The sequence below is a fragment of the Mercenaria mercenaria genome, chromosome 19 (genome assembly GCF_021730395.1).
Source record: "Mercenaria mercenaria strain notata chromosome 19, MADL_Memer_1, whole genome shotgun sequence".
Lineage (NCBI taxonomy): Eukaryota > Metazoa > Mollusca > Bivalvia > Venerida > Veneridae > Mercenaria > Mercenaria mercenaria.
In genome coordinates, this window is record NC_069379.1 from 15096496 (window position 1) to 15116054 (window position 19559).

General features: G+C 35.7%; 1 protein-coding gene across 1 annotated transcript in view; it reads left to right on the forward strand.

Moving 5' to 3' along the window:
- Window positions 1-19559, forward strand: part of LOC123541762 (uncharacterized) — an 88672-nt gene that overhangs the window by 43088 nt on the left and 26025 nt on the right. Inside the window, exons 3-4 of the mRNA XM_045327351.2 lie at window positions 16891-17147; window positions 17887-18058. Of these exons, the coding sequence (XP_045183286.2) occupies window positions 16926-17147; window positions 17887-18058 (394 nt within the window). The 5' untranslated portion in view covers window positions 16891-16925. The remainder of the gene's footprint in view (window positions 1-16890; window positions 17148-17886; window positions 18059-19559) is intronic.

Here is a 19559-nt window from a genome sequence, read left to right on the forward strand (position 1 = left end):
ATTGACCAATGGCAAGGTTACATTCCTTGAGACTGGCTTCCAAACCTTGGAGACTTGATTGGATTGGTAGCTATTGCTTTGCAGCTTCACAAGCAGAAAGTTGTGTGTCCCAACTCTGTCTGAGGCTGAACTGAAAGAAAGGCATCTTTGCCTGACTGGTTAAGGACACTGATTTCAAGATATTTGCCCTTTCTCACTGACGGTTCAAGCATTTTCAGGATTCCATCAAGCTGGCGTAAGTGGGGTCATTGCCATGGAATTCCATGGCAAAAGCCTAATGACCATGGCAAATTCTAGAGACGGGAGGTTCAAACCAATTGCCTTTCTTAAACCACATTATAGTGGATATTTTTAAAGTCAAACAATGTACAGTTATGAAAGCTACATGGATATAAAATTAAAACATGGGAAAAGGGTCGCCATTAGTTCTACTGATGCGCAGGTGTGCCAGATTCTGGAATATTATAGAAATCGAGCAGTGTATTGAGAAGAGGTTTTAACAATGATGACTAAATGAAACATGATATTGTATTCACTGTTTTCGTAATGTTGTGTCCATTATTACTTATTACTTATCACTGGACACGCTGACACGGCAAAGCAATTGTGACAAACGTCAAAAAAAGGTGTCCAACGCTCAATCCTTTATTTCCGTCACCGTATGCAATATGCCTTAAGGGAAATATGTAGATAGCCCAACAATAGATGTAGTAGAGATAAAAATGATTGGTTCGGTAATATTGTCATCTTCATATATGAGTCTTTTATAGCTCCGACAAAATAATTACACACATATTCATATTTGGTATTAATTTTTTTTCAGCGGTGCTTATGTTTTGTTAGTAATACACCAACTGTCGTGGGTTTATGGCCCTGGAATTTGATTGGATTTTATAATTGATTGAATTTCATGAACAGATTTTATAGAAACTCACCGAGTAAACTTTTACCAGTGAGTGCATTATTGGGCATAAAAGTAGGACGGAGTAATTGAAAATATGAATTCTGGATATGCTTTGTTGATGTTTAATTTTTTTTTAATGTTAATGTGTGAATAGGAAAAATAAATATGAAGACTTCTAAGACGGTCACGTGGATTGGTAAATATATTAGTGTATTATTTTATTTTTATTGTAATAAAATGTTCTGTAAAATCATAGAATTTCGTGGGTATTTTGTTTCTTGGTTTTGTCATGTGGTGAAGTTGGAAGTTACTTTAGGAGCTCAGGTTTGTACTGGTAAAGAAGTCAGGAACACTGGTTAGGTTAACTGCCCGCTGTTACTTAACTGAAAAAATGTTGAAAAATGGCGCTTAACCAAAACCAAACAAAACAACATTAACTATCTGTGCTTTTCATGTCTATATATGAGCCGCGCCATGAGAAAACCAACATAGTGGCTTTGCGACCAGCATGGATCCAGACCAGCCTGCGCATCCGCGCAGTCTGGTCAGGATCCATGCTGTTTGCTAACAGTTTCTCTAATTTCAATATGCTTTGAAAGCGAACAGCATGGATCCTGACCAGACTGCGCAGATGCGCAGGCTGGTCTGGATCCATGCTGGTCACAAAGCCACTATGTTGATTTTCTCATGGCACGGCTCATATACTATTTACATAATCTTTTTAATTTTAAAGGTATAATACTAGACCCAAATTTCATATTTGAAACTACATTTAGTATAATTTTTATCATGTAAACATGAAATTTACAAATTACAGTAACAGTGTTGAACTTCTTTCCCTTTAACTCGGATAATCTGAAAACCACCCTACGCTCGAACTCACTGTCAGATCGTGGAAAAATCTCTATACAATCTGTATTGTTAGATGATTCAAACTGCCATTAACTAGAACAAATTTTGCCGGTCCCTTCGAGTTGAGCAGAGAAAGTTAAAGTGTATGTGTGTTAACCCTTACCCTGCTAAATTTCTATAATGAACTTGTTCATCTTTCAATTTGGACAGTACCATTAACTGTAAAAAGGGGTGCTTACCAAAAAGGATACAGACTGAATGGCGAACAGTGCAGATCTTGATCAGACTGCATGGATTAACATAGACTATACCCCCAATATTGAGAATTTTGACGCTTAAATGTTCCAAATTGGGAAATATTTAGTCCCATTGGATAATATTAGTAAGGATGTGTTTAAGCACTATCTCCTACACTTGTTTCACATTGTACAACCTCTTTCACATAAATTGTCAATAATTAGGTCCATGTTTGTGCAATTTTGATGAAATTGTTTTTCAGAATGTAGATTGGGAATTTTTGCACTCATTTTGGGAAAAATACATACTTTTTGGCATTGGGAATATAGCCGAATAACAGCTATAAAAACGGCCGAAAAAAAAAACCTGAAATGTATTCAGTCGATATAAATATCTGGAAGTTTTTCTAACAAATGCTGTTACTGAATGACATTCAGTTAGGAATGTAGCTCTACTTACATGATTAATATTATAATTGAGCCGCGCCATGAGAAAACCAACATAGTGCTTTTGCGACCAGCATGGATCCAGAGCAGCCTGCACATCCGCGCAGTCTGGTCAGGATCCATGCTGTTTGCTAAGGGTTAGGGTTTGAAAGTGAACAGCATGGATTCTGACCAGACTGCGCGGATGCGCAGGCAGGTCTGGATCCGTGTTGGTCGCATATGCACTACGTTGGTTTTCTCATGGTGTGGCTCAAATACATTTGATGAGGATTTTCTACATTTGAATATCAAAAGATAAGATGAAATATTTTGGTTGACCATCTACTAAAATTGCTAGAAGTCATCTTGATTTGTCCAAAAAAAAAAGTCATGGCTGCTGGGGGCAGATTATGTTCCCCTATGTGGCACTATGGAAAACTTTGATCTAGATATTCTCCACTGAATTTCAAAGTACCGCAGAAGAAATGTGTCTGTGCTTCTAACCTCTGGCGAGCAGTATAGGGCCATTGTGACCCTTTTGATGTGGAATTTCCATGTTATTTGTCTGTCCTTTTGTACTGTTGTTTTAAATGATAGATGGTTTAATGTAATTCATTTTTTCTTGCCTAAATATCTCCCTTTGTTTGTGGTTATTTATTTACTTGGTTTGTTCTGTATACAGTTGTTTCAAATATTTCTGGAGAGAAAACATAAAATTAATGTTTTGGGGCTAAAGATTTTATTACTTGTGAACTGCACCAGACAATATTGCATTTGAGAATTCATGGAATGGTTTGATAGGCTATGGATATGGTACATATTTTGTTTTAAAGTCAAATTAACAAAATAATGTGTTAATAGGGGCTAAATTTTTTATTTGGCTGTAGACAACTGCACCAGACATTTCGTTGAATAGTTAGGTTATAAATATGGTATATTATTGGCTGCATATTGTCAAAATGTCTTCTGCTCAAAATGGAACAGTGATTTTGTGATATCAGCAATTATGTTCCTTGTCATAAATATTGAAGGGCTGTTGCCTTTGATGAATAACTGTAAAAGCAGAAATTTTCGCGAGGGTTTAATTTTCGCTTATATTCACGAGGTTCTGCACCTCGCAAAAATTAATTCTAGCATAAATATTTACCATAAGTGTAATTCAAATTCCAGTGGGATGCCATTTTTACAGTTTGCGAATATATTGAACCGAATATTAAACCTCGCGAACATACTCAAAATTTTAAATTCGCCAAATTTTGACCCAGTGAAAATATATGGTCTTACAGTAATACAAGATCCACGACGGTGTTTACAGTTCCCAGACAAAACATTTTAAACTTTTTTTTACTAAGTATAAATGACCGTTACAAAGGCAGGATATTTTTTTTTTTTTAATAAAAATCTTAATGCGACTGAGGTACAGGTTGATGGCAAATTTTTTAAAGCCAAGATGTAGATGGACCAATAATTATTATAATAAAAAAAGTACAATGTATTTCAGCTAAAATCACTGCAAGCCTTACATAATTATTGATAAGCACATGACCTTTGCTGACATTGTTTCCTATTGACCTGGTAAAATCAAAGTTTTCTGCCTTGATTTAATAAAATTAGAAATGAAAATCCTTACTGTAAACTCGTTAAATTTCGTGGGCATGAAATTCTGTGGTTTTTGGTCAATATGGCGATTTCCTGGGGATAGGAATTCGTGGATTTCAAAATTTGAACATATTAAAATGAATGGGAATTTTACTTGTTCGTTGATTTCACAGTATAATACATAAGTATTTTGATTAGATTCACCATTAACCTAACACATTACCTTTGCTCACACGGAGATTCATTCCATTTGACCCAGAAAAAGCAGTTTTCCCCCTTGATTTTGTTAAAATCAGGCATTTTTGACTGTATCTTGTCTTGGCCAAATATATATGCCACAAACTACTAAGTTTCTCAGTTTTTGTGCAAATCATGGTTAATTATCATCATGGAAACACAAAAAATACAATTATTCTATGGTAGGTGTATTCAGATTTAAAGCTACCATAAATCACCGAAGAAGGGCCCATCCCTTACAACTATGGTTCATAGATTTGTTGGCTTCAAAGGATATGCAGTATCAATGATTTGTGAATCATTCTGCATGACTTTGACAGTTTCCAGGCTGATGATTAAGATATTTTAGAGAGATAGTGTCAATGCACATCACTGAAGCAATATAACATGTTCAGTTGATAGTCTGATCAACCCATCAAAGATACTTTCAGATCATTCCTGTCCGTGTAATACATTTAGATCAGGGGTGTATTTTTATGCCCCCGGCATCTACTGATGCGGAGGCATATAGTGATCGTCCTGTCCGTCAGTCCGTACGAGGTTAACCAAATGGGACCGTTTCGTCTAGCATCAATACCCCTTACTAGAATGACTTGATACTAATGCAGATGTAACCTGTGACCATTCCTCATCTTCAGACATCACCTGACCTCAGTTTGACCTTGACCTTGACCTCATTTTGGACTTAGCTTGCTTTATATGGGCCAACTCTTGGTTAACCAAATGGGCCCGTTTCGTCTAGCATCAATACCACTTACAAGAATGGATTGATACTAATACAGATGTAACCTGTGACCGTTCCTCATCTTCAAACATCGCTTGACCTCCGTTTGACCTTGACCTCGTTTTGGACTTGGTTTGCTTTGTATCGACAAGGATGCCACCGGGGGCATCAAGCGTTTATTGAACGCAGCTCCTTGTTTTTAAAACTCTCCTCTCCTCCAGTAGTCTGTAGTGAACTTTCTCTTGCCCCATTAACAACCTCCTTCATAATCCTCCCCAGTTACATGGAATAAAACATCATTACAAGGCCACAAGCCTGCCTTAATCATATCTCCCACGGGAAATACACAGGGTATAAAACTACTAAATATTTGTTTCCAATTATCAGAAAACTACCATGATACCTACAGTAATTGTGGGTAATCTATCAGAACATTAATTTTCCTCTCCAGAGAAAAAATGTCTTTCCTATTTGATGAAAATTACTAGTGGATAGCTGACCTTAATGATATTTATCTGCTCCATATAAATGAGCCGTGCCATGGGAAAACCAACATAGTGGCTTTGCGACCAGCATGGATCCAGACCAGCCTGCGCATCTGCGCAGTCTGGTCAGGATCCATGCTGTTCACTAACAGTTTCTCCAATTCCAATAGGCTTTAAAAGCGAACAGCATGGAGCCTGACCAGACTGCGCGGATGCGCAGGCTGGTCTGGATCCATGCTGGTCGCACACCCACTATGTTGGTTTTGTCATGGCACGGCTCAAATATGAATGTCCATTCAATGAGTGGTGGAAAGTAAAGATACTCCACTCACATGGTATAACAGCTGTTGTGAAATGTTGCCTAAAATTTCGAAGTTAAAAAAAAAACATTACAAAAAAAGCTGATGAATTCAATTTTAAATTGTTAAACAAAGTAGTAGATTCTGAAAAAAAAAGTTCATTTTATTATAGATAATGCATTTTTGAGGTAATAGTTATGTTACCTGTGATTGCAAAGAAGGACAACTCTTGACTGAGTTATTTTAACAGATATTTCTTTGGTATTCATAAGACACCAGTATTTCATCTATCTATTAGTTTAAGTAAAAGGGAGGTTATAAATTGAGAAAATAAATAAAAAAAAACATGCTTGTATTAGATTATATTTTTAGCAGAGTATGCTCCAGAAGAAATATTTACACAACAAAGTCCAAATAAAGTGAACATGAAAAGTTACTTCATGTTGATGATGCATACCAAGAATGGATATTTAAGAGGAGTTCACAGTATTCTGACATAGTTATTATGTTTCGGAGTCTAGAACAGGATCCATGCTGTTCGCTTTCAAAGCCTATTGGAATTAGAGAAACTGTTAGCGAACAGCATGGATCCTGACCAGACTGCGCGGATGCGCAGGCTGGTCTGGATCCATGCTGGTCGCAAACCCACTATGTTGGTTTTCTCATGGCACGGCTCAAATAAAGATCACACATGAAAATCCCACAAAAATTGTGCATGTCCACACCATGTTGATGATGTATACCCAGTTTCATTTCATATATGGACGGAAACTGTTTGAGGTATTCTGTATACAGTCAAACCTGTGTTAAAGACCACCTCTGAACAGAGACCACCTGGCTCTAAAGACCACATTATTTTGTTTTCCATTTTAACATTTACAGTGTATTTTAACCTGTGACTAAAGACTATCTCCTAATAAAGACCATATTATGGCTCTCTCAAGGGTGGTCTTTATAGAAGGAGCGTTGGTCTACGGATCTCGGGGTCGCGAGTTCGATCCTCGGGTGGGGCGTATGTTCTCCGTGATTATTTGATAAACGACATTGTGTCTGAAATCATTAGTCCTCCACCTCTGATTCATGTGGGGAAGTTGGCAGTTACTTGCGGAGAACAGGTTTGTACTGGTACAGAATCCAGGAATACTGGTTAGGTTAACTGCCCGCCATTACATAACTGAAATACTGTTGAAAAACGGCGTTAAACCCAAAAAAAACAAACAAAACAAGGTTTGACTGTAATAATAATACTGTTAGGTTCGATGAAGCTGTAATATTCCAAAGTCCTAAAATCGGCCGTAATTCCAACAAAAAATAATCGGACATGAATTAAAGTCCCGAAAACAGGCACAGGTCCATATCATGCTGATGTGTACCAAGTGGAACTTTAAAATAATTTACCCTGCTAAATTTCTGATGGAACCCACAGGAAAAAAAAACAACATTGACTAATGAAAGAAGTGTTTTCCTTTGTTTTCAGATATACTAGACCCAGATTTCATATTTGAGCTGCGCCATGAGAAAATCAACATAGTGCGTTTGCGACCAGCATGGATCCAGACCAGAGCCTGCGCATCCGTGCAGTCTGGTCAGGATCCATGCTGTTCACTTTCAAAGCCTATTGGAATTAGAGAAACTTATTTTTTTTTCTTTTCAATTATTTTTCTTCATTTGACCAACTCTGGGGAACTTGTAAATTGGGCAGATGCGCAGGCTGGGTCTGGATCCATCTGGTCACAAACACACTATGTTGGTTTTCTCATGGCGTGGCTCATTTGAAAATATGAACAGTTACTACATAATTATAGTAAATATCTAAAGATTAAATATTTTAGTCAGACATGACAGCCCGCCCGCTTAGCTCAGTAGGTAGAGCGTCGGTCTACGGATCGCGGGGTCGTGAGTTCGATCCTCGGGCGGGGCGTATGTTCTCCGTGACTATTTGATAAACGATATTGTGTCTGAAATCATTAGTCCTCCACCTCTGATTCATGTGGGGAAGTTGGCAGTTACTTGCGGAGAACAGGTTTATACTGGTACAGAATCCAGGAACACTGGTAAGGTTAACTGCCCTCCGTTACTTGTCTGAAATACTGTTGAAAAATGGTGTTAAACCCAAAACAAACAAACAAATTTAGTCAGACATGGGAAGTGGATTCCTCTGAAATGTGTATCAAATACTGTCCAGAAATTATTCTGAAAACAGTACTGTGCTCATTAGTTATGAAACTTTTGAAGTACAAATAAATTGTTCGATATATTATTTTAGGAATTAAAAGAATAAATATAGCGTGAGCGTGGCACTTTCCATAATACCATGGTGAGGCTTTTAACAAATTAAGTGACAGGCCAGGTTGCCACGGTGATAATTGTATCAGCTCCATCATGGGACGTCCGGGAATAGAATCAAAAATTATTTTTCTACTTCATTGTATATTATTATGTTATTAATATGGAATCGTCAAACAGGCTGAGTGAATATAAGGATGGATCAGATCAACCCTTTAACAAGATTTGTGTATTAGAGAGAAAAAAAAAATGTTTTCGCTGTTATTCATTTCCGTAAAATAACATTACAAATAAGTTTGTGAGTGTTTTATATGAAGTTTGAAAGTGGATTTTTGCACGCACCTTTTCTAGGATAAAACCAGTGAAATTGTGCTGTGCTGGCAAGACTGTTATGTAAATTGTCAGGTCTGGTTTCTATGGTGACTGCATGATTGTTAACTTCAAAGAAGTATCGAAATTTGAATTTTCCTTAAGGGGAGATCTTAAGTGCAATTTAATGGCATTTTTTTAACGCACTTATCGTTTAGGATAAAAGCAAACATTGGTTTAAGTTCGTATGGGATTAAAGTAAAAATAAAAGTTAAATACTTTGAATTTAAAAAAAAAAAAATGTTGGCAAAAAGTTTATACTAAAAATTTAGCTGAAGTATGTTGAAAAAATGTTCGCGTAAAATAAATGATTTTAAGAAAGCTAATATATGGGGATGATTGGTTATTAACTTAATGACGATATTTATTAAAGTTTTATGGATTTTAAAATCTTGCGGTAAGTTTCTTAACATAATTGTTGTATAAATCGTTTAAGACAATGTGGCATTTGAGCAGATAAATATTAACTTTTACCCTGCAAAATTTCTAAAATGGACTGATCCTTCATTCAGTTTGGGCAGTACTTATTATTCAAAGCGATGTTCTTTGAAAATTTACCGACTGAATAGCAAACAGTGCAGACCATGATCAGCCTGCACGGACTTGGTTTGCACTGGTCACAAAGGCAGAAACCACTTGCCGTCAGCAGGCAAAAGGTTAAACATGTTTATTATTTATAACCAATATGAATAACTACATTCTGTCTTTCTTATAACGATCTGTCAGTAAATAGAATGGTAATATTTTCCTGATAAGTAATTAGTTCACTTATATTAAGGTAGAGCACCCATAATGACAATTGGTACTTTCCATTTGAATACATTTTCTCTGAATGTGATCTTGGAATTTTCTGGCAACAATGTCACCGACACTGTGATTTTGGTATTTTCTGGCAACATTGTCACCGAAACCGTTGCTCACAGGGGCTACAATTATTGTTCAAGAATGTTGAAATGACAGACGAGAATACAAGATCATGCTAAAATTGCCCAATGCAGATACAAGTCCATAATAAATACCTTAAATAAAAAAATGTGTTTATATTTATCCGCTTAACTGCCACATTCTCCTAAATGATCAATATTTATGTGATAATAAAAAAATTATCAAAATTATTTTGGCACATGTTTTAACTATTTTTCATTTACTCTGCTGAATTCAGTGTTACCGTACTAAAATGATCAATTTTATCAATATTTTTTATGGTGTAACTTTCAAAGTTCATTTCTCAGGTAAAGGGGTTAAAGGCATCGTTAAAAAGAAGTTAAGATTTTGGAGTGCCATGGCTAGACCTGACAACCAGTCATAATATTCAATAGGTGGTATTGTGTACTGGTCATAGATCTTTAATTACTGGCTTGTGTTTTTAAAAAAAGCAAAACATTAACTTTAATTAGTAACAGCTGTTTTTGAAGAGTCCATTAAAGGGTTACATTATGGCAACAAAAATAACTTTTGCCAGTTGTGACTTTGGAGCAATCAGCCCCACCCGGAATACACCGGCACTCCTTCGTCAGAGAACTTTCCCACTGGATTCCCAAGTTTTAAAAAGATCAAGGTCAATTGCTGACCCCTATAAAGGGGCACCAAAGACTCAAGTGTCCTTGACCTTGTCGCACTGGGACTCAGAATTACAAACGGTACAATATGGTAAGTTATAACATACTGAATTTCAATATTATGTGAATAGTTATCTCCCTTGCTACCATGTTGGGGCTACACTTCATGCAAAAAATACAGAAACCTGTGCTAAAAGACCACTCCTGAATATTAAAGACTTAGGACTCCCATAAAACCTGCTGATAGAGGCCCCTTTTAACTATTGATAGTGTAATAGACCATCTGTAATTTTAGGAGCACAATTTTCAAGTCCCCAAAGTTTTTTTGGCAGAATTCACAGATAGGCTCTACAGTATTTAAATCCAGGCAGAGTCATTGTCAAATTAGTATTCATCAAATCAGAAAATTTCCTTAGTTGAAAAAATACCTCAGTAAAATCTACATGTCAGACAGTCAGGACGGCCCAGATTTTTAATTTTTAGCTCGACTGTTCGAAGAATAGGGGAGCTATCCTACTTGCCCGGGCGTCGGCGTGAGCGTGAGCGTAAGCGTTAGCGTCACACAAATGTTAAAGTTTATATAATTAATTGCGTACCACCCCAAATATTTTCAAAGTCCATTGAGATATTGCTTTCATATTTTGCATACTTGTTTACCATCATGACTCCAGTCTGTAAAAAGAAGGAGGCAACTCTATCAAGCATTTTGACTGAATTATGGCCCCTTTTCGACTTAAAATAATTGCTTATTGTAATGTTAAAGTTTGCGTACCACCCCAAATATTTTCAAAGTCCATTGAGATATTGCTATGATATTTTACATACTTGTTTACCATCATGACACTAGTCTGTAAAAAGGAGGAGGTAACTCTATCTGTCTATCAAGCATTTTGACTGAATTATGGCCCCTTTTCAACTTAGAATATTGCTTATTGTAATGTTAAAGTTTGCGTACCTACCCAAATATTTTCAAAATCCATTGAGATATTGCTTTCATATTTTGGATACTTGTTTACCATCATGACCCCAGTCTGTAAAAAGGAGGAGGCAACTCTATCAAGAATAATGGCCCCTTTTTGACTTAGAATATGCTTATTGTAATGTTAAAGTTTTACTCATAACTTATATTATACTTTCAAGCACTGAGAACAGTCGAGCGCGCTGTCAACTGACAGCTCTTGTTTGTACCTGTGTTTTAAATGTGAAGATTTTAATTTATGAAAACACTGCTAAGTTAACCTTGAAACAATGTATTCATTCTTGTGGAATGGATCTTTGTTAACTTGCTTAAATGCTTTAATTAAGGGAGGTAGTTCTTAAAAAAATGTGCTAAAGATGAGTTATTGTGATTGACCTGTGTCCGTATTGTTTCATCTGTGGAAAACAATTTTACTGATAATAGTCTAGGGTCACAGTACTAGCCCAATTTTTATGAAACTTGGTCAAAATGTTACCCTCAATAAGGTGTTTGGCGAGTTTGAGACTGTGTCATCTGGGGTTAAAAAATAAGTCACAAGGTTAATTAAAAGGAAAACCTTGTTAGAACTCTAAGAGGCCACATCTTTTACTTGATCTTCATAAAACTATGTCAGAAAGTTCGCCTTTATGAAATCTTGGTTCATTAGAAAAATGGATTTACTGCCCCTGTGAAAAAGGTTCATGAACTTCATGAATTTATTCATGAATGATCAAAAAAGTTCATGAACTACAAGGAAAAGTTCACAAACTTAAATTCATGAAGTCTCAAGTTCAAGAATATTACTTTCATTTCATGAACTTGTAAGTGTAGTTCATGAACATTATAGAAAATCCATTAAAATTCATGAACTTGAAAATGAAATTCAGATAATGATTGAAATTGTGATTCAGGAACTACAGGGTAACATGACCCTGTAAAAAATGTTCTAGAACTAGTATTAAGTTCTTGAACATTCAAGAACTTCTGAAGAACTTAGAGAACTGTTCTTGAACCAGCATAACAGTTCTTAGACTGTGATTCTAGAACAATGATAGTTCTTGAACATTGGTTAAAAAACTGAAAAATTTCAAGAACTTATAGAACTTTACCAGTTCCTGAACAGTTACTGTTGGTCTAGACTAAGACTAAGAACCAAAATTGTTCATGAACACAGGTTCATTGAAGGTACTAAAATTATTCAAAACCTTTTTCTAGTCCAGTGTAACCAGTTCTTGAACCCAATAATTATTATTGTGAGTTTCTGAAATGTTCATTCATTAAACATAAAACTTAGGTTTATTACCTTTTACAATAAATGAAAAAGTTCATGAACTTTTCATGAATGTTCATGAGCATTAAATTCATAATGTCACATGATCATTTTATATTATTTTGTTGCATGCTGGGAAATTTTTTGCACGTGATTCAGCAATTTTTGAGAAGTTTGTGCAGCAAATAAGAAGAAAATAATTATCATACTACAGTAAGGAATTGTTTAAAAGGAACATGAGTATACTGAAAATCAAATAAGTAATTATGGTGTTGTCATAAATCATTCATTTTAAAAAAATAAAATCCTTTTAAAATGTCACAAGTTTTCACGACCCTGAAGCAAAGCTTGTACATGTATCTGAATTTCAATCTTGAGATTGAAGTAAATTATACATTGTTTAACTTAATGTTTTGTATTTTATACAGCAATTGTTTACTTCTTATTATGCTCCCAATCCCACTCTAGTTTACTGTTTTACTCAACATGTCATTTGTCGAGGGTGGAACATGTCATTGTCACAGTGACTCAGCAAAGACTAAAAAAGAAAAGCAGTCTCTGGCCAGGCTAACTGAACAACACTTTTGACCTACAGGATTTTTTCTTGTATCAAGCTCTACCGAAATTGTTAAAAGAATTTCATAACATGCAGATCTCTCGGGTTTCATAGTGTTACACTCCTACCAGGTTTCCTTGACTAGTTCATGAATAAGATCATGAACTTTTTTCTTTTCTTACAAAAATAGTTCATGAATAAATATTCATGAAAGTCAAAATTTATGTTTCATGAATTTCAATATTCATGAATTAAAATTCATGAATAAATATTCATGAGAGTCAAAATTTATGTTTCAAAAATTTTAGTATTCATGAACTTGTTCAGAGTCAAAATTTATGTTTCAAGAATTTTAGTATTCATGAACTTGTTCATGTATTATTTTAAATTCATGAACAAGTTCATGAATATCGAAATTCATGAAACATAAATTTTGACTCTCATGAATATTTATTAATGAACTGTTTCATGAATTTGTTCATGAACTTTTTTCCCAGGGGCTGAGGTGAAAACTAGGTCGATAGATCAAATCATGAAATCTTGGTTCATTAGAAAAATGGGTTTACCTGAGGTGAAAAACTAGGTCGCTAGATCAAATCATAGGAAAACCTTGTTAAAACTTTTTATACTTGATGGCCATAAAAGTTGTCAGATAATCTATGTCAAGTGCAAAACTGGCTTACATGAGGTCAAAAACTAGATCACTACTAAGGTCAGATGATAAAAGAGCCTTGTCAACATTGTAGAAACCACATTTTCTACTTGATTCTCATAAAATTAGAAATTATGGTTGCTAATAATGAATTTGTTGTCCATGCAATATCATCATCCATGTCGAGTGTATTAATCACTTGATGGATTGGCCCATTATCACTAAAGGGAAAAGGAGGGGTAATGGAATGTCTGTTTTAAATGCTTATAAACATAAACTCTTCACTATCATTGTAAAATATTAACTAAGTCAATTTGAAGTTTTTCAGTGAAACATGAAAATGAAAATGCCAATCAATTTTTATGATGAAAGACTTTGGTAAAACTCGTTCGTTTTTCCTGCAGAGGAAATATGGCATCGCTTTCTAGCTGCCGTAAGAACGTGTCACTAATTAATCATAAAATGCATTTCTGTGATTAAACCTTTCATAATACACTTCTGTACAAAATTAAAGGGACAGATCTCTAGATGTAAGTCAGAATATTTTTTTGGAATGAACAGAAAGACTGTAGAATGGCAAAAAGCATTAAAGTTGGAATTTTATGGGTGTGATATTAAAGACTCATATATTAAAGGCTTATACTTTATATCATAAAATCAGATGGAGAAGCTTTTGAAATAGATGACATGCATAATTACTTGGTTACAAAAACATTACTTTTCAGGGTTTTTTTTTTCGGCCATTTTTATAGCCGTTATTCGGCTATATTCCCAATGCCAAAAGTATGTATTTTTCCCAAAATTAATGCAAAAATTCCCAATCTAAATTCTGAAAAAATTTCATCAAAATTGCACAAATATTGACCAAATTATGGACAATTTTGTAATAGAAGTATGTTAAAGAGGTTGTACAATGTGAAACAAGTGTATGAGAAAGTGCTTAAACACATTCTTACTATATCCTATGGGACTAAATATTTCCCAATTTGTAACATTTATGCATCAAAATCCCAATTTTGGGGGCATAGGCTATGTTCCCAAATTAGCTAGAAAAAACCCTGCTTTTAATTCTGCACATGAACTAAATACAGTTTGATCCATAAAGGGAGGTAATCAAAAATAATGAATTCAATAAAACTTCTAGTATGTTCCCCGATCAATATTTAAATCTTTGACAGATATATCCAAAAACTATTATCGGGAATAGAATTTGACAAGAAATTAATATATTTTATGTTCACAACAAAAAGTGCGGCAGCCTCACTTTGAAAAAACAAAAACATCAACAAAGGCAATCTGGGCCTTTAAGTACATTGTTTGTAAAGTAAATTACAGTAACCAGCATTAGCTCATGACTCTTCTAGAAGACTGTTGGTAACTTTTTAGTGGGAGGATAGTGCAAGATACAGAAGAATTGCTCCAATTACCAGAAGTTTCCTTGGTTCTTTAGCGTGCCAGGTGTAAAGCACCCATACACATGACTCTTATCCAGATGTAAATAATTTCTGCTGTAGAAGCAGAAGTTTGAGCTCAATTTAAACCCTTGCTTCATAGACAGCATCTGCCTTTATGAAATACAGCTTCATCACATTTCCTAGGGCATAAAAATCTATTCCTTTATATTTTATCAAAGGAAACACTTCAGGAATAGATGTTGAGTGTTTCCTTTGATAAAATATAAAGGAATAGATTTTGAGTGTAGATTTTGAGTGTTTCCTTTGATAAAATATAAAGGAATAGATTTTGAGTGTTTCCTTTGGTAAAATATAAAGGAATAGATTTTGAGTGTTTCCTTTGATAAAATATAAAGGAATAGATTTTGATGCTTTCCTTTGATAAAATAGATTTTGATGCTTTCCTTTGATAAAATAGATTTTGATGCTTTCCTTTGATAAAATAGATTTTGAGTGTTTCCTTTGATAAAATATAAAGGAATAGATTTTGAGTGTTTCCTTTGATAAAATATAAAGGAATAGATTTTGATGCCCTAGGAAATGTGATGATACCAGGTTGTGGAATATTTCTGAAGGAACTTGTTCAAAATATATTCGTTTAAGGTGGCGGATAACCAGTTTTGCTTTATCTGTTTAATCACCAAAAATATAAAGTTTATAATAGTTATTCCCTCTAAATGTAATGGAAAACATAAAACCTTCGAAGATTTCAGGAAAGTCTAATTGAATGTCTTCATGCTATTAAAACATGTACCAGTCCTGTCTTCTGATATTGTTTTCCAAATCATTTGGCAAGAACGTTTTTTTTTGGGGTACTTTTCATTGGATGGCAGTATAGTTATCTCGGAGAAACTTCCCATTTTCATTTTCGATGGATTCATTCCGATTAAGAAGTTGAATTTATTTCTCTTTTCTTTTCCATTCTTGAAACTATGTTTTGTGGATGTGTTTTTGTGTTCTCGGAGAGTGATTCATTGAAATTATTCCAGATGTCAAAGTTTTTTTTAGTTTATAATACTGCTGAAAAATGTTTAATCATTGTGGTTTTAATTCTTTGTAAACATTGGAATTACTTGCGACTTTTACGGGTGGTTAAAAAAAAAAATGTGCTCAGAAAGAGTTAAGAGTGTCTTTTTCTTATAAATTGTGCATAAATGTTTCGCTATTTAGTGAAATTTGGAATTATGCTATCATATCTGAGGAAAGCGATACAAAATGATTATTATGTGATAGGCTCTTTGGTGGCCATAGGTTTGTAGATATTTTATTAATTTGGTGAAGAATTGTTCTAAGATTTGATATGTACAGTCAAATTTCATTCACTTGAGCTCCACCCTTGCTCGAACTCAGATAATTTGAGCTCCACCCTTGCTTGAACTCAGATAATTTGAGCTCCACCCTTGCTCGAACTCAGATAATTTGAGCTCCACCCTTGCTCGAACTCAGATAATTTGAGCTCCACCCTTGCTCGAACTCAGATAATTTGAGCTCCACCCTTGCTTGAACTCAGATAATTTGAGCTCCACTCTTGCTCGAACTGATTTTTATCGAAAGGTATTGACCATTTAAGGTAAAAAGGTTTAAATTTCTGCTTTCAGTCAAACCTGTGTTAAGCAGCCAGATGGTGGTTTGATCCTCTGCAGCTGCTTAACACAATTTGTCTGAACTCTGGTGGCCATGTTGTAAATTTTCAGGGATTGTTGAATTCCTTGATGTTCTACTTGTTTATATTTGCAGGATTTCTTCCAGTTAAATTTTAAGTAAAATGCATGAAGACGAATGGGTTTTCATTGATGATAAAATGTAATAGTGTGCCAAATAGTCCCAGAGATAAGGCTATTACACCAAAGGTAAGGTTGTAACACTAGAGGTAAGACTGTACCCCGGAAGGCAAGGCAGTTTCACAAGAGACACCAGCAGGAAGGCGTTAACACCAGATGACTGTGACAAAAGTGACTCTTGAACCCACAACCTTGAATATTTCCAGCTGTGGTCTCATTTCTTCTTGTGTTTGTATTTTTCAGATGGCCCTTTAAGTTTAACAGATACATTTGCCCCAATGGACCGCGGCCAGAACGAAAATCATAATCTCTCGCAGTCGGCGGGACGGCTGTCGGACAGCACCAGTTCCCTGAACAACCGAATGGCTCCAGCAAAGTCCCCATCCAGACAAAACACACTGCAAAAACAGACGTCGGTTCAGTCAAATCAGTCTGAAATAAATGGCGAAAAAAGGAACGATCCTCATGGTATCAAGTTTGAAAGGCTGAAAAATCTTGAGGTAATGTAAGTTATGTATTAAAGATATGTAAGTTTGGTGCAGATTAATTTAATGCCATTTTTATCCTACATCGCTGTTGAAAGCGTGAGGGAAATAGAAATACAGTCAATCTCTCTGGAACGGCCTCCAGTTTTTTTTGTCAAGACTTGAAACCCTTTAAAAGAATGTAATGAAATGATTTTGTAATTTTGTGTGTCCACTCCATCATCTAAAATGATGTAAGGAGTTTCATAAAACTGACATCAGTTGTTTAACTCCTTAAGATGTTCAGAGTACATAACATAGACCACTATGTATCTGCAAGGCAGTTTTTGGAGGTATACGTAGATCACTTTCAATGATAGCTCAAGAATATAAATTTTAGGCTAAGTTTTATTGTCCTGTCAAATTTTCCTTACATAATTTTATCGCAAAAAGAATTAAACCAAACTAAAAGTAACTGAGATGTTTAATAGTTGGGTCCCTGGGCGAGGAGTACTTCCTTTGTGATGATTTGATAAAAGATACTGTTTCTGAAATCATTCGTCCTTCATGTCTGCTTCATGTGGTGAAATTGGCTGATATTTGCAGACAGCAGATTTGTAATGGTACAGAATCCAGAAATGGTTAACTCAACTTAACTGTCTACAATAAAAACCTGTTACATAACTTATTAATAAATATTGTTGAAAAATGGTGTTAAGCTTAAAACAAACAAAAAAACAAGTCATTGTTTGTTCTTCTGTATGACTTCACACAGGAAGATGAATTGATGGCAAAGATCAAGGAGATCATTGGTCACCTAGAGAAACTTGAAGACTATCACCGTGGTGACGGGATGCGTATACAGAAAATGCTCGGTGATATGTACTGGGATTACACACATCTACGAGAGATGATAGCGGACTGTATGGCTGAAAATGGTTATGCAGGTGACATAATTTTACAATTCTTTAACCACGGTATCATACACATGGAGGGAGGGTGAAAATCTCTTGATTCCGACAACATTTTTATGCATCCGAAGGGAGGCATATTAGTTTTCAACTGTCCGTCCGTTCGTTAGTTCGTTTGTCACAATGTTAACTTTTTGCATGAAGGCACTTTACTCGCGAACCACTGCACCCAGGACCTTCAAACTTCACATGCTGGTAGTACTTATTGAGTACACCACCCCTACTGACTTTGGGTCACCAGGTCAAAGGTCAAGATCACAGGGGTCAACGTTAACTTTTTGCATGGAGGCACTTTACTTGCAAACCACTTCACCCAGGACCTTCAAACTTCACTTGCTGATATTACTTATTGAGTACACCACCCCTACTGACTTTGGGGTCACCAGGTCAAAGGTCAAGGACACATGGGCCAACGTTAACTTTTTGCATGAAGGCACTTTACTTGCGAACCACTGCACCCAGGACCTTCAAACTTCACATGCCTATAGTACCTATTGAGTACACCACCCCTATTGACTTTAGGGTAACCAGGTCAAAGGTCAAGGTCACAGGGGCCAACATTAACTTTTTGCATGAAGGCACTTTACTCGCAAACCACTGCACCCAGGACCTTCAAACTTCACATGCTGATAGTACATATTGAGTACACCATCCCTACTGACTTTGGGGTCACCAGGACAAAGGTCAAGGTCACAGGCGCCATGTTAATTTTTTGCATGAAGGCACTTTACTCGCGAACCACTGCACCCAGGACCTTCAAACTTCACCTGCTGATAGTACTTATTGAGTACACCACTCCTACTGACTTTGGGGGTCACCAGGTCGAAGGTCAAGGTCACAGGGGCCAACATTAACTTTTTGCATGAAGGCACTTTACTCGCGAACCACTTCACCCAGGACCTTCAAACTTTATATGCTGATAGTACTTTATAAGTACACCAACCCTACTGACTTTTGAGTCACCAGGACAAAGGTCAAGGTCACAGGGGCCGACGTTATCTTTTTGCATGAAGGCACTTTACTCCCGAAACCACTTCACCCAGGACCTTCAAACTTCACATGCTGATAGTTCTTATTGAGTACACCACCCCTACTGACTTTTGGGTCACCAGGTCAAAGGTCAAGGTCACCAGGTCAAAGGTCAAGGTGCTGCGGGGGCATTTGTCACCATTAGTGACAGCTCTTGTTGTTTCGTAATTTGGATTTTGATAAAATATAAAAGTGTCAAAGACCTTAAAGAATAGTGTTTTCTACAGCATAACATAATTGCGACACATAATCAATCAGTATCATTTTGATACATAATTTGTTAAACATAATGGAAGGAAAATACTGATAGAATTGACAAAAAAATAAAGGGGGACTTCTGTCTGCCTTGTTCAGAAATTAAACATTGGCCCGGGGCTATTCAGTCCAGGCTTGGGGAATTTTGGGGGGAAAAAAGTATCAAAGACAAAGGTGTACTGTTAAACCTTAG